This window comes from Chiloscyllium plagiosum, unplaced genomic scaffold (assembly GCF_037043375.1).
Source record: "Chiloscyllium plagiosum isolate Xiang-an unplaced genomic scaffold, Cpla_swu_hap1 HiC_scaffold_36, whole genome shotgun sequence".
Classification (NCBI taxonomy): domain Eukaryota; kingdom Metazoa; phylum Chordata; class Chondrichthyes; order Orectolobiformes; family Hemiscylliidae; genus Chiloscyllium; species Chiloscyllium plagiosum.
This window is the reverse complement of record NW_028270174.1, coordinates 39564790-39579506: the sequence shown is the minus strand read 5'-3', so window position 1 is coordinate 39579506 and position 14717 is coordinate 39564790. Positions and strand designations below refer to the sequence as shown.

Sequence of the window (14717 nt, the reverse complement as noted above, 5' to 3'; positions counted from 1 at the left end):
TTCGATAAATCTCAGTACTATTATAGAAAGTAACTGTGGCCACAATTTGACAGTTCTTCTTAAGATTTTCTTCCAAGTAGGACTTTAGTCACTGCCCTTCACCACATTCTTTTTTCAAGTACTAGAATCAAACCATCTGTCTTACACACAATTAGCTCATCAGTATAGACATGGCTGCATTAACTCAGCCACACTACTGTTAGGCACACTTAAAGCCACTCCTGCAGCTGCTACAGTACTTGTGTTACCATTTTTCTCCCTTTTATTTACAGCTGTCCTGGAGTCTCTGACTGAACTGCAGCTTGCATTTATATAGTGCTTTTAACTTAGTAAATTAAGAGGTCCCAAGACACCTTATAATGCTTTACATTTTAGAAAACATGATTTGACACCAAGCTAACGCATGAGCTATTAGGACAAATAATCACAAGTCTAGTCAAAAAAATAGGTTAAAACCTAGCACCTTAATCTGATGGGCTGATGAGTGGCAGATGGATTTTAATTTAGACAAATGTGAGATGCTGCATTTTGGAAAGGCATGTCAGGGCAGGACTTATATACTTAACGATGAGATCCTGGAGAATGTTGTTGAATAAAGTTTTGGAAGTGGAGTTGTGGTAGACAGGACAGTGAAGAAGGTGTTTAGTTTGCTTGCCTTTATTGGTCAGTGCATTGAGTATAGGAGTTGGGAGGTGATTTTTGGCTGCAGAGGATATTGGTTAGGCCACTTTTGGAACAGTGTTCAATTCTAGTCTCCCTACTTTTAGGAAGTATGTTGTGAAATTCAAAAGTGTTCAGAAAAGATTTACAAGGATATTGCCAGGTTGGAGAGTTTGAGCTATAGGAAGAGGCTGAATAGGCTCGGGTTGTTTTCCCTGGAGCTTCAGAGGCTGAAGGTTGACCTTAAAAAATGTTCGTAAAATCAAGAGAGGCATGGATAGGCTGAGTAGCCAAAGTCATTTCCCTAGGGTAGTCCAAAACTAGAGGGCATAGATTTAAGGTGAAAGGGGAAAGATTTAAAAGGGACCTAGGGGCAATTTTTTCAGAGTGTAGTGCATGTGTGGAATGATCTGCAAAGAAAGTGGTGGAGGCTGGTACAATTACATTTATAAAGCATCTGGATGGGTACATGAATAGAAAGGGCTTGGAGGGATTTGGGCCAAATGCTGGCAAATGGCTCTAGATTAATTTAGGACATCTGGTCAGCGTAGAGGAGTTGGACCAAACCATCTTTCCATAATGTACAGCTTTATGATTCTGGAACAAGAGCAAATATTTAGCAGATGCTAGAAATCTGACATAAAAACAGAAAATGCTGCAAATATGCTGGCATCATTTGTGGAGAGAAAATAGTTAATATTTTAGAAAGCTCTGATGCAGGGTCATCATCATCACTTTGAAGTATTACCACTGTTTCTCTCTTTTTTTCTCTGCATTTAAGAAATGACTTTAAAGAAAAAAAAACAAAATAGAGAGGCGGAGAGAGCTTCAGGGAGTGAATTCCAGTGCTCATGGGTGTAGCAGGTGAAGCCATAATTGCCAGTGGTGGTCTAATTTAAAGGTGCACAAGGGGCCAGAATTGAAAGAACAGTTATCTTGAAGGGTTGATGGAATGGGGCAGTTTACAGAATTCGGGAGTAAGTGAGGGCATAGAGTCATGTAAAAAAAAGAGGCTGAGAATCTTAAAATCGAGATCTAGGAGGCAATGTAAATTCAAGCTCCACCTCCGGACACAAGTAAATAATCTAGGCTGTTAATTCATTTCAGTATTGAAGAAATATTTTTGAAACTGCCAGCTTTTGGACAGGATATGTTAAAATGGTCCTTGCTGCCTTTTCGTAACCACTGGAGTCATTTTGATCTTTGTGATGCAGGAGGAGGATGCTTGAGTGCATAGTGGCTGTCAATGGAACAATCCAGTCAATCCCATCCTCCTGCTATATCGCTGTAATGCTGCAGATTTATTGCCTTCAAGTGCTGACCCAATTTACTTTTGTAATCATTGACAGCCTCACTCTCCACCACTCTGTAGGCATAGAGTTCCGGATGTATATGATACATCCCATTTAAAAAAAGAATGCAAACTTTTTCTGGTCAGCATTCTTCCCTCTGCTAAATCTGTAGGTTTTGCTAATTACTCATTTCATTTGATGACTGTGCACACCAATGCTCCACAATGTATTGTTGCATTTGCCTATGCAGCAACAGTACCCAAGCTTCCAAACTTAATTGATTGTAAAATACTTGGAAGCCATCTAGATGATATGATATTGATTCAAATGTGCTTATTCATACTCAACTATAAAATGCTTCAGTTGTGATGCTTGTACCATTAGATAAGCTTTTTGTTCAAAGCACATTTGTAAGTGATTAGGGGCATTTCGGTTTTATCTATGAGGTTAGACACATGACTTTGAGCCATGTTTGAGTGGATGCTCTATTTTCGTTATTGTTGAAGCATTTAATTTTTATATTACTTTTTACCGGTTGTTATTTCAAGTTTTGAACCAGCTAAATTTTAATGTGGTGCAAATCCAATTTATTTATTGCTTTTCTTTTCCATCTTAAATTTTCCAATCAGTTTAAAGTATACAGTGTGAGTTCTGCAATTGATGTCATTTTCAGATATAAAGCTGTTCTTAAATCTTTTTGCTAAACCACCTTATTGCCATTTGGTAAGGCATTTGAGGAAATAGTTTTACACGAGGACATGATAAAGGAAAGGAATGGTACTGTTTGAATTGCTTTTCTGAGATGAACTCAGTGGGTGGACAACCTCTTCCTATTTTGTAGTGACTCTGCAACTTTTCAAAAGAGGATCAAACCATCTGAAAGTAAAGACCAACTATGAAATACAAAATTGTTTTAATTCAAAGAAAGCAAGTGACCATAAAGAATAATAGAGCAAAATCCATTTACATAGTTTTATTTCTGTTTTGTTTTGAAAATGAGCAAAATAACGAAACGCGCACTTCTTTTGTGAACTAGTTTGATTCATTTTGGTATTCCTTTTGCTTCTAAACATGAAAACTGACCCCATGGATTTTATTTTCAGGATTAAGGTCTAAATCTACCTTTAGAAAACTCTATTTTCGAAACCTTTTTTTGGGTACCTGGGAGAGGTGTCTGATGCTAGTTGGATGACTGCCTGTCTACCAACAGGACTACCAATAAAATCTGTTACATTCCTCCTTCACTAGAGGAGCATTTCCAACCAGATGTTGGACAGGCATTGCAAACCCAAAATGTACAGTGCTTGTTCAGGCTTTGGAATGCTTGAATTCAGTATGACAGGTCATTTGTCACTCCAGAAAAAGGTCTTAACATCTTGCAGTCAGTATGTGCATATACTAACCAATATATCATTAGACGATAGAAATCCTCTCCAGCCCCCAGAAAATGTGAATTTGGTATGGCAGGTCATTTAAAACTGAATGGGGGCCAGCTAAGCTAATGAGTCTGGAATGAGACAATTGCATGAGTAAAGTAATTACCTTCCAAAAGCTGTGCTGTCTGGTTTGAGTACATATCTTCCCTGCCTGCACCTGTGGCATTTTGAAAGAACAACTTGGCAAATTCAATTTATTTTAATACACCAAACCTGAACATAATGCAACCCAAAGATTCTGGGACTGAAGAAGGAGATGAAAAATCCTGAAAGGTGGCAACTCTATTGAGTGTATTCAGAACAGTTCCACATAGATCTGCAGCTTATTTATATTTATTCGATAATTTTAGTCTTCTGTAACCCCAGCGAATTTAAATTCTATCGGGATTACCCACTTGTAAATCTGTTTTTTTTTACAAGCTATTTCCTAATTGAGACCTCAATTCAGCACTTTCCATACCCATTAAATTATGTGTATTAATATACTAAGGAGCTGCATGGAGCATTTGTGCACTTAATTATCATTGCTGTCTAGATTTAACTGTACTGTTCAAAGATGCCTTCAACAAGTTAGACCTTGCAACTGCTATCTTGACTCCTCTGAAGAACGATCACCTGAACTTATTGCGGTATTTGCAAGATGTAGAGTGAAGAAAAAATTGAATTACTCATTTGATAGGGTAAATATTCTTTATATAACACACTTGCACTACACAGTCAAATCTACTCAAATATCGTCCAGTACAGATCTAGAACTAAGGAGTGGGCAGATGGGATTGGAGGAACAAATAAGTGGGAATGTAGAAAGAAGCTTAACTTCAAGTAGTAAATTTCTTTAATTTTAGGTCAAAACAAATGAGCCATGTGAAACTTTATACAATACAGAATCAAGAGACCGCATCCAGCATTGTCTGTCTGCATGGCTTGATGACATTTTTATGTATACTATATGATTGCTTCAGATCATTGATAATTATGACACTGGAGAGTGGGAAAGAACCTACCAGCAAGCTGTTCTATCTTTCCAAGCCAGGCAATCCACAGGGTATTATTTTCATCAGTAAATGTTGGCTCATGTCTTATTGTATTCTGAATATATAAACAGATTGTGAGCATAAGACATATCAACTTTGAAAAGGCTGGTTTCTGACAATAGACAATAGGTGCAGGAGTAGGCCATTCGGCCCTTCGAGCCAGCACCACCATTTATTATGATCATGGCTGATCATCCACAATCAGTATCCTGTTCCTGCCTTATCCCCGTAACCCTTGATTCCACTATCTTTAAGGGCTCTATCCATCTCTTTCTTGAAAGTATCCAGAGACTTGGCCTCCACTGCCTTCTGGGGCAGAGCATTCCAAATATCCATCACTCTCTGGGTAAAGAAGTTTCTCCTCAACTCTGTTCTAAATGACCTACCCCTTATTTTTAAACTGTGTCCTCTGGTTCTGACAATATTTTCAGAACTGATTAGCAAAGCTTTTTGGCTTCTCTGTGTTGGAATGTTTTAATCTCTCCTCTCTGCTTATCCAGCTGACTCAAGAATGGATTGAATGGTGAATGCAAGCAGAAGCAATTCTCTGTTTTAACCATGAAACTCTTAAAGTTAATTTCTGTGAGATTTATTGTTTCTTAATGACAAAAAGCCGTCCACTACAGGTTTTGCAATGATTCAGTTGCTGAACGTATCTTGGCTTCCTGACAATAGTTGTTCCTGCTGGGTATGTACTAAACTCTCATGAGTTTACTGTGCTCTCTGCAGATGAAATATAAAATTTCAAAATGCAAAAGAAATAATAGGGGACAAGGTTGATTACATGATACCCTGACCTATTGGGACATACTAGAGATCAGATTATGGTTTATGACTGAAAAAGATACAATTTATCAAAGCTTTTCATCTTGCATTCACACAAATTCTTTGAGGAGGTGACCAAGCATGTGGATGAGGATAGAGCAGTGAATGCAGTGTACATGGATTTAGTAAGGCATTTGATAAGGTTCCCCATGGTAGGCTTATACGGAAAGTCAGGAGGCATGGGATAGTGGGAAGTTTGGCCAGTTGGATAGAGAACTGGCTAACCGGTCGAAGTCAGAGAGTGGTGGTAGATGGTAAATATTCAGCCTGGAGCCCAGTTACAAGTGGAGTTCCGCAGGGATCAGTTCTGGGTCCTCTGCTGTTCGTAATTTTTATTAATGACTTGGAAGAGGGAGTCGAAGGGTGGGGTCAGTAAATTTGCAGACGATACGAAGATTGGTGGAGTTGTGGATAGTGGGGAGGGCTATTGTCGGCTGCAAAGGGACTTAGATATGATGCAGAGCTGGGCTGAGGAGTGGCAGATGGAGTTCAACCCTGTCAAGTGTGAGGTTGTCCATTTTGGAAAGACAAATAAGAATGCGGAATACAGGGTTAACGGTAGGGTTCTTAGTAAGGTGGAGGAGCAGAGGGATCTTGGGGTCTATGTTCATAGATCTTTGAAAGTTGTCACTCAGGTGGATAGAGCTTGTAAGAAGGCCTATGGTGTATTAGCATTCATTAGCAGAGGGATTGAATTCAAGAGTCGTGAGGTGATGTTGCAGCTGTATAGGACCTTGATAAGGCCACATTTGGAGTAGTGTGTGCAGTTCTGGTCGCCTCATTTTAGGAAAGATGTGGAAGCTTTGGAGAGGGTACAGAGGAGATTTATCAGGATGTTGCCTGGAATGGAGAATAGGTCGTACGAGGATAGGTTGAGAGGGCTAGGCCTTTTCTCATTGGAACAGCGAAGGATGAGGAGTGACTTGATAGAGGTTTATAAGATGATCAAGGGAATAGATAGAGTAGACAGTCAGAGACTTTTTCCCCGGTGAAGGGTGGAAGATATAGGGGGGATGTCAGGGGTAGGTTCTTTACCCAGAGAGTGGTGTGGGCATGGAGTGCACTGCCTGTGGGAGTGGCAGAGTCAGAATCATTGGTGACTTTTAAGCGGCAATTGGATAGGTACATGCTAGGTGCTTAAGCTAGGACAAATGTTCGGCACAACATCGTGGGCCTAAGGGCCTGTTCTGCGCTGTATTGTTCTATGTTCTATGAATTGCAGTGTAAAAGGGAACAGCACTTTTGTTCTGTAAAGCAGAGCAAGCTGATTTGGCTGTGATGTGGACTCTGGTTAATAGACATGTTGACTTGCTGAATACTGTAGTTGAATAATTGACTTTTAACTGTTAAGTTTTGTCTAAATTTAAACTAGGCCACTTGACTGTAATGAGTCAAAGTATTGCCCTGAGGAATGAACCATAGAGTACCTTTTACCGATTTAGTCCGGTTAAAATAAGCCCAGTGTGAATATACGTTCTTCTTGTCTTCAAAAAACAGGACCCTGTGTATTAACCTATGTAGCTTCTAATATTGATAAATACAGCACACTACAGTTTTGACTACCTTAAACTGGTTGTCAGAGTAATTCTTAACCTGTAGGAGCAAATTACTGCAGATGCTGGAATCTATACTGAAAACAGCTGGACTCAATATTAAGTTCGACAGTTGGAAATGTGCACATGCCTGATTCAACTGAACAAAGTAGGTGACAGACTCTGGTTCATTCCTCAGAGCAAGCCTTCACCAATGAAAATGAGCCCAGAATGGACTTGAGTGAGCCCAACTTGGACCTCTGGATTGCAGCAAGTGAGCCCAGAGCCAACTCGAGTAAGCCCTTATTTACTTTTCCAGGGCAAGCATAGGACCTGGCATCGGAGTTGGCGGCTGCTATGTCAGAGAAGGTAGGCGCGCAGAGAAAGGTGGCATCTGAGGATTGGTGACTTTGTCTTTGGTTGAGCTTGATTCTGGCTGCATTGAAGCAGTGGCAGAAGAACGTCACAGGAACATGCATTCGCCCTGGAAAGATCTTTACCAATCAGAATCCACTTGCCAACCAGTCAGCATACTCTGCTCATGCAGTATAAAAATATTGTTCCCCTTACCATTTGTATTTTTTAATTTTTTCCTGATGTTTGGCTGAAATGCTTCAACAAAATGTTATATCTTTCAGCAATATTATTCTGTACTATGAAACTTTTTTTGCTTCAAACAAATTCACAAAATCTTTTAAATATTCAGGGCAATATTTCTGAATGGAAGCCTGCTGTTTTCTTACAGGGAAAGAATGGGTAGAGCTGTGCATCTCCTGGTAACTAAAACAATTAGCTACTAAAAAGACCCCTCCCACCCCGGTTATAAACTCTTCCAACCTCTTCCATTCAGCAGAAGATACACAAGTTTGAAAACACGTACCAACAGATTCAAGATAAGTTGCTTGCCCACTGTTGTTAGACTTCTGAATGGACCTCTCAAATTAAAAAAAAATGTTGACCTTGCTCTTTGTGCACCTTCACTGGCAGCACTTCACATGGTATGATCTGTGTGTACTGCACACAAAACAAAACTTTTTACTACCGTGTGACAATAATAAATCAAATCAAATCAATGTGACAGAAGTATAAAGAAGTAAATCACCTGCCTTCCAACATTTCAGTTATGCAAACAAATCTGAAGTAATATAAATAAAAGCAGAGTATATTATTAAAGTAAAATATGACTTAGGCTGGAACTTACATATGCAAAAAAAACGGAACAAGTGTCAATCCACATTCTTCATCATGTGGAATATGCTGACTGTATGGAAGAATTTCCTATGAATTTCTCTCATTTCCTGCAGTATAATTTTATTCCAGATTGTGATATTCTTGCTTTGACTCTTGGTAATTTTTTTTAGCTGCTGTAGTAATCAATTTAACATAATTATTAAATTAACATTCAACAGCTTGAACATGATTCAAAAATAGTTTTAAACTGCCCATGAATGAACTTACATGGTTGTCGTAATGAGCTGGGGTTTGAATCAGGTGTTAGTGAACTGAGAAACTAATACAGAGAAATGTAACGAACAGTAGGAATTACTTGACGAGAGAGGACAAAGTTAAAAAATCACAACACCAGGTTATAGTCCAACAGGTTTATTTGGAAGTGCAAGCTTTTGGAGCATTGGTCCTTCGTCAGGTAGCTAAGGAGGGGCAGATATAAACCTATATATTATTTCTGTGCGAGAAAGTGAGGGCTGCCGATGCTGGAGATCAGAGCTGAAAATGTGTTGCTGGAAAAGTGCAGCAGGTCAGGCAGCATCCAAGGAACAGGAGAATCATAAGCCCTGACGAAGGGCTTATGCCCGAAACGTCGATTCTCCTGTTCCCTGGATGCTGCCTGACCTGCTGCACTTTTCCAGCAACACATTTTCAGCTTAGCCAAGATATCAGCCATATCTATCACTGGAATGATGTGGAGGTGCCAGTGTTGGACTGGGGTGTACAAAGTTAAAAATCACACAACACCAGGTTATAGTCCAACAGGTTTATTTGGAGGCACTGGGTTTTGAAGCGCTGCTTCTTCATCAGGTGGTTGTAGAGCAGAATCATAAGACATAGGATTTATAGCAACAGGATTGCAGTGTCGTGGAATGTAATATTAAACAAATTTAGTTTGTCTTTACAGGGAATTTCACCATTGGGAATGTAACCTTGTTTAACTTAGTGACCAGTTTCTGATAAGTTGCTAAGCAAAGAAGAATGGTTGTAATGGTTGCTATTGAGGCCTGACTTGGTAATTGTTCTGTTGTCTCTGTCTCAGGAAGAGGTGTGGTGTCTCTTGCCTGCAGTAAAACTGATGACATGACCTGATAGACAGCACTACAGAGACAAAGAGGAATTTATAGGCACCCGAAGGCAATACAAGCTGATGATGAAAGGTGTTTTAAATGTAAGACACTAATTCAAGGTGAAATAAAAACCTTAGAAGAGCTTTGTGTCTGCTTCAAATTTTACATGATTAAAGCTAGCTTCAAAACTTCTGAGATGGAAACAAAATAAAATGTTGACAGTACTGTGGTGGTGCCAAAAAGGAGTTAGATTTACAGAGAAATCCAGGTAATAATCAGACCTTCATTGTTTTCATTTAGGTTTTTCTGTTCTTTGAATAGACAAAGGTCAAATATTCTTGTAGGGTATTTTAATTATACAGTTCATGAGACCCCCAGATGTGCCAGCTCTGTTTACGTAGGGGATGCTTCAGTGCTTGTCATTATAGATAGTTTGACAGTTTAACTCCAGTGAAACAAGACATCTTTGATTACCTTCATTGAAATATACGTGATTGTGTGGTGTCTTATCACCTCCTGGAAATGTCTCAGCATGTCATGCAATTAATTACTTTTGAAGTGCAGTTACTTATTATAGGAATGTTCAGCAGTTATTCTGCACCACAGTAAACAGCAATGAAATGAATTAAATATTTATGATGATTGAACAAAGAATTTTGGTCAGGTCATGGGGAAAACTCACTGCTCTTTGGATCACTGAAACTCCAGCTGAACACCCAGATGTCTTGCCAGCTCTGACACTTTAGTGCTGCACTGGACGTTCTTATAGAATATGTTATCTCCTGTTGCACTTAACACTGCTAGTGTAAAGATGATCTGAATTAAATGCATCCAGTGACCTTTACTTCATGTCTTCTGTGCAGAGGGATTCAATTAGTGGGTCAGTGCACAATTTCACAAGTGCTGAGTTGCTTATTTCCCTTCAGAGCTTTACAGATTGAGTCAGTAATTCTTTGAGGTTCTGATGAACAAACCTTAAATTCTAATTCAGAGGGAAATATTGACTCCCCAGCAAATAGAATTTACATTAACAAGTTGAGAGTAACAGATGTGTTGTAAGACAAATGCAAATGATGATATGAAAATCTGTATGCAAGTAATCATGACTTCTTATTTCAGGCATTTCATATTACAATCTTGTCTACGTAAGGGTGAGCTTCTCTATCAGTTATTATGTTACTGATACTATTTTCCTGTTCATTGGTGCCATCTTCACACCGTGTGGCAGGAAGTGACATCAAACTAGACATACATACAGATATATAAAATAAATTGTTGGAGAAATTCGGCAGGTGTGGCAGCGTGCTGCCAGATTTGCTGAGTTTGTCCAGCAACTTCTGTTTTTGTTGAAGATCTTCAGCATTAGCCGTTATTTGTTTTATTTAGCATGCAAATGTATGAATTTGGAGCAGGAGTAACCTTACCATTCAGCTTCTCAAAACTTGCTGTGCCATTCAGTAAGATCATGGTTGATATAGCTTTGCCTCAACTCCACTTTTCTGCCTGTTTCTGATAACTTTTGTTTCCTTTCTTTGTTAAAGAACCATCAATCTCTGCCCTAAAAATGTTCAGTGACACTGTCTCCACTACTCACTTTGGTGGACAGTTCCACTGACCCTCAATCCTTGAGAAAAGACATTTCCCCTCGTTTCCATCACCAATGGGAGACTCCATTTTTAAATAGTGTTTCCTAGTTCTAGTCTCGCACATAATGGTAAACAAACTTCTTTGCATCCACACTGTGAACTCTCCTCAGGGTCTCATATGTTTCAGTAAGATCACCTGTAATAAACTGCAGTGGAAACAGGCCCAATCTGAAAACCTTTGCCGCACAGAATAAATTCTTCTTCCCAGGAATGAGTTGAGTTAATCTTCCCTGGATATCTCATACCTTCCTGTAAACAATACTCTATACACCTGTAGTGCAACATCCAACATTTATGTTCCATTCCTCTTGCACGAAAGGACAGAATTCTATTTGCCTTCCTAATCACTTGCTATATTTGCATACTAACTTTTTATGAGGTCATCCAGATCCCTATATCCGGTAAGGGCATCCATTCAAAGAATATGCTGCTTTTGTTTATTTTGCCTGCCAAAGTGGACAAGTTCACACTTTCCAACATTAGATTCCATCGGTTAAACTCTTTCAAGTCACTTACCCTATTTATATCCCTTTGCAGTCTCTTAGCCACCTTGTCATAACTTAACTTTGCTCCCTATGTTCGTGTCATAAACAAGCTTATCAATCATAGACTCAATTTGTTCATCCAAGTCATCAACATAGTTTGTAAATAGTTGTGGTCCCAGCACTGAACCCTGTGGCACTGCACTTTGCCAATCCAAAAATGATGCATTTATGCCTATTCTCTGTTTCTGTTAGCTAACTAGTTCTCTATCCATGCTAATAAATGACCAGCTAAGGGTGATTTCCTATTTTGTATACAAACATGAAATTCTACATACACTACTTGTACAGGTTTCCCTTTATCTATGTTGATAGTTACTGCTTCAAAAAGCAAATAATTTAGGCAAACACAAAAAATGTTGACTCTGGCTGACTGCATAAAGATTTTTCAGGTGCCCCATATTATGATCCCAGACCAGACCATCACATTTATGTTACGATTTGGCTAGGGACCAGTAATTTATTTTTAAAGTGTTGGAACCTCTCAAAATTTCACAGTTTGGAACAACAAATCATTAGCTTTACTATGCTATGTAAAAACAGGTTTACCAAACTTGTTTCTGGGATTGCAGGACTGTCCTGCGGAGAGAGATTGGACAAACTGAGCCTGTATTCTCTAGATAATGAGAGATATTTCATTGAAACCTCTTAAAAGGATAGACAAGGTAGATACAGCTAAGATGTTTCCCCTTGTTGGGGAGTTGAGAACCAGTTGGCACAATTTAAAACGAAGAGGAATGCCATTTAGGATTAAGATGAAAACACATTTTATTTACTCAGAGTGGTTAATCTTTGGAACTCTCAATCCCAGAAGTCAGTGTAAACTCAGTCTTTGAATATGTTTAAAGTAGATTTTTGATTATCAATAGCGTAAACAGTTATGGGCATCGTGTTGGTAAAAGTCATTGATGAGTTCAATCAACCATGATCATATTAAATGATGTGGTAGCGAAATGCCCGAAACGTCGATTCTCCTCTTCCCTAGATGCTGCCTGACCTGCTGCGCTTTTCCAGCAACACATTTCCATCTCATATTAAATGATGTAGCAGGCTCAATGGACTAAATAGCCTACTGTTGTGCCTATGTCTTTTTATTCCTCCCTATTTCTTTTTCACTGCAACTGACTGACTATAACTCTTGAACTTCTTTTCAGTAACCCATGTACTATTTTGAGTGACAAATTGAAACTTTAAAATAAGCCCCACCCCATTACTAAACAGAAATGAAATCAGCAACTAGTAGTGGACTCGAAAGTAGCTAACATTGAATCACCAAGTTTCTGACTGCCAAAATGTTCACAGCTTGCTGGCTTGCATAATTAAAATGAATAAAACAAAAGAGGATATCACGACACAAAGAAAGAAAGGAGATTTAACCACAATGACTGGTTCTTTGCAATGGTTTTGAAAATACCAGTCCTTATCATCATAAACATCTAACAAATAGCCTATTACAGACTGTACAGAGAACTCTTTTATTTACTCATTTGCATGTACAGGTATTGTACTAATAAAGCTATAAGAGCTTAACTCTAAGTACATGTAATAATTAGGATTAGCGGTGTTTAAACATCATAGCATTAAAATAACATCAGACTGATTGTTTTTCTTACACCATTTGCTGTTTAAACTCTGGAAAGAGCATTTGCAATCATATTGTTCATGGAAAATGCCTAGTTTCATTTCTGCTGAGGACCCTCCCATAACTCTTTCTTTGAAACATTAATGACATTATTGGTGCTGCCTCCCTCTCCCTCTCTCTCCCAAAATTGAAAGAATGGATACATTTTGCTTCCAACTACCACCCTGCTCTTACCTTCAACTGGTCAAGTTCTGTCTCCTCCCTTCCCTTCCTCAAAGTCACTGTTTCCACTTGTGGGCTTAGGTTGACCACCGATATCCATTACAAACCCACCAACTCCCATCGTTACCTGGATTATACATCCTCACACCCGAGATTGGTAAAGATACCATCCCATTCTCCTGATTTCTCTGCCTTCATTGCATCTGTTCTCAAATGTCACCTTCCACAGAGGGGCCTCAGAAATGTTTACCTTTGTCCCACCACCAAGGTTGACAGGGCCCTCAGCTTTTTCTGACCCATCTCCTGCATTTCTGTCCTCACCCCTTCTCTTTTTCTCCCACAGCGCCAACAGGGTCCCCCATCCTCACTTTTCAATCACCAGTATCTGCATCCAGAGGATCATAAACTGCTATTTCCATCACCTCTGCTACCACCAGACACATATTTCCCTGCCTTCCCTTACCTTGTCAGCCTTCTGCAGGGATCATTCTCTCTGGGACACCCTGTTCCACTCTTTCTCCATCCCAACACCTCACCACACCCTCACGGCACCTTCTCATGCAATCGCAGAAGATACAACACCTGCCTGTTTACTTCCTCCTCACTGTCTGAGACCTCAGACATACATTCCAGGTGAAGCAGCAGTTTACCTGCACTTCACTCAATCTAGTCTGCTGTATTCAGTGCTCACATTAGGGAAATGTATCGCAGATTGGTCAACTGCTTTGCAGAACACCTACGTTCTATCTGCAAACATGATCGCCTGCTGTTTAGCCAATTAGCAATGGGTTAATGAATACAAAGAGGTGTCTTTGTGGTGGGAAAACAATACATCATTGCCAAGACTGACTAGCTAGTGATTCACAGTGCAACATCTGCCACGAAAGGGGGCATTTGCAAACACTTCAAGCAGCAGATAACCTTTAGCTCCAACTCTAAAACTTAAAAATCCACACTGCTGCTAATAACAGCTTCTGGCTCACTGAAGAATACTAATCATGACTTATATATGGTCAAATGGTTAAATTGGGCACAGGAAGATTATTCCTCCTTGATTGAAGCCTGTGTTCTCCAGCCAGCCAATTACCTCTGATTCCACGGTCAGGGCACGCCACTGAAGAGACAAGTTCAGGTGTCTACTACTCTTCATCACAAGGAAAAACAATCACTGAGATCACTGGTGATTCACAAATAGGAGAAAGTGAGGTCTGCAGATGTTGGAGATCAGAGCATCCTGTTCCCTGGATGCTGCCGGACCTGCTGCGCTGTTCCAGCAACACATTTTCAGCTCATTCACAAATAGGAGTCTTCCCTTACTGATCCACAGAGGCCACGTAATGTCTCGCCAGCGAGATATGGAGATGCCAGAGTTGGACTGGGGTCACCAAGGTCAAAATTCAGAACAACACCAGGTTATAGACCAACAGGTTTATTTGAAATTTCAAGCTTCAGAGCTCCACACCTTCCTCAGGCATGGTACATAGGCAGGTATAAGACACTGTGTGTACAAGCAAAAAGTTACAACATTAAAACTAGCTGCCCTTGTTGAATCCTTCAATCAGTTAGGAGGTAGACTGCTGATTAAAATGCAAATCCAGATTCCTTTCAAGTCTTTGACCCCAGATAATTAAAGGTTTTATCAATGTACA

At 39.6% G+C, this 14717-nt stretch overlaps 1 protein-coding gene across 5 annotated transcripts in view; it reads left to right on the top strand.

Moving 5' to 3' along the window:
* The window catches only part of afg2a (AAA ATPase AFG2A), a 578508-nt gene that overhangs the window by 240081 nt on the left and 323710 nt on the right, over positions 1-14717 (top strand). The window contains exon 15 of one of the 5 annotated variants that reach the window (XM_087980098.1): positions 9049-9201. The exons of the other annotated variants lie outside the window; for them this stretch is intronic. Within the exon in view, the coding sequence (XP_087836224.1) occupies positions 9049-9093 (45 nt within the window). The 3' untranslated portion in view covers positions 9094-9201. Of the gene's footprint in view, positions 1-9048; positions 9202-14717 lie in introns of those variants that run through there. 5 annotated transcript variants of the gene reach the window in all.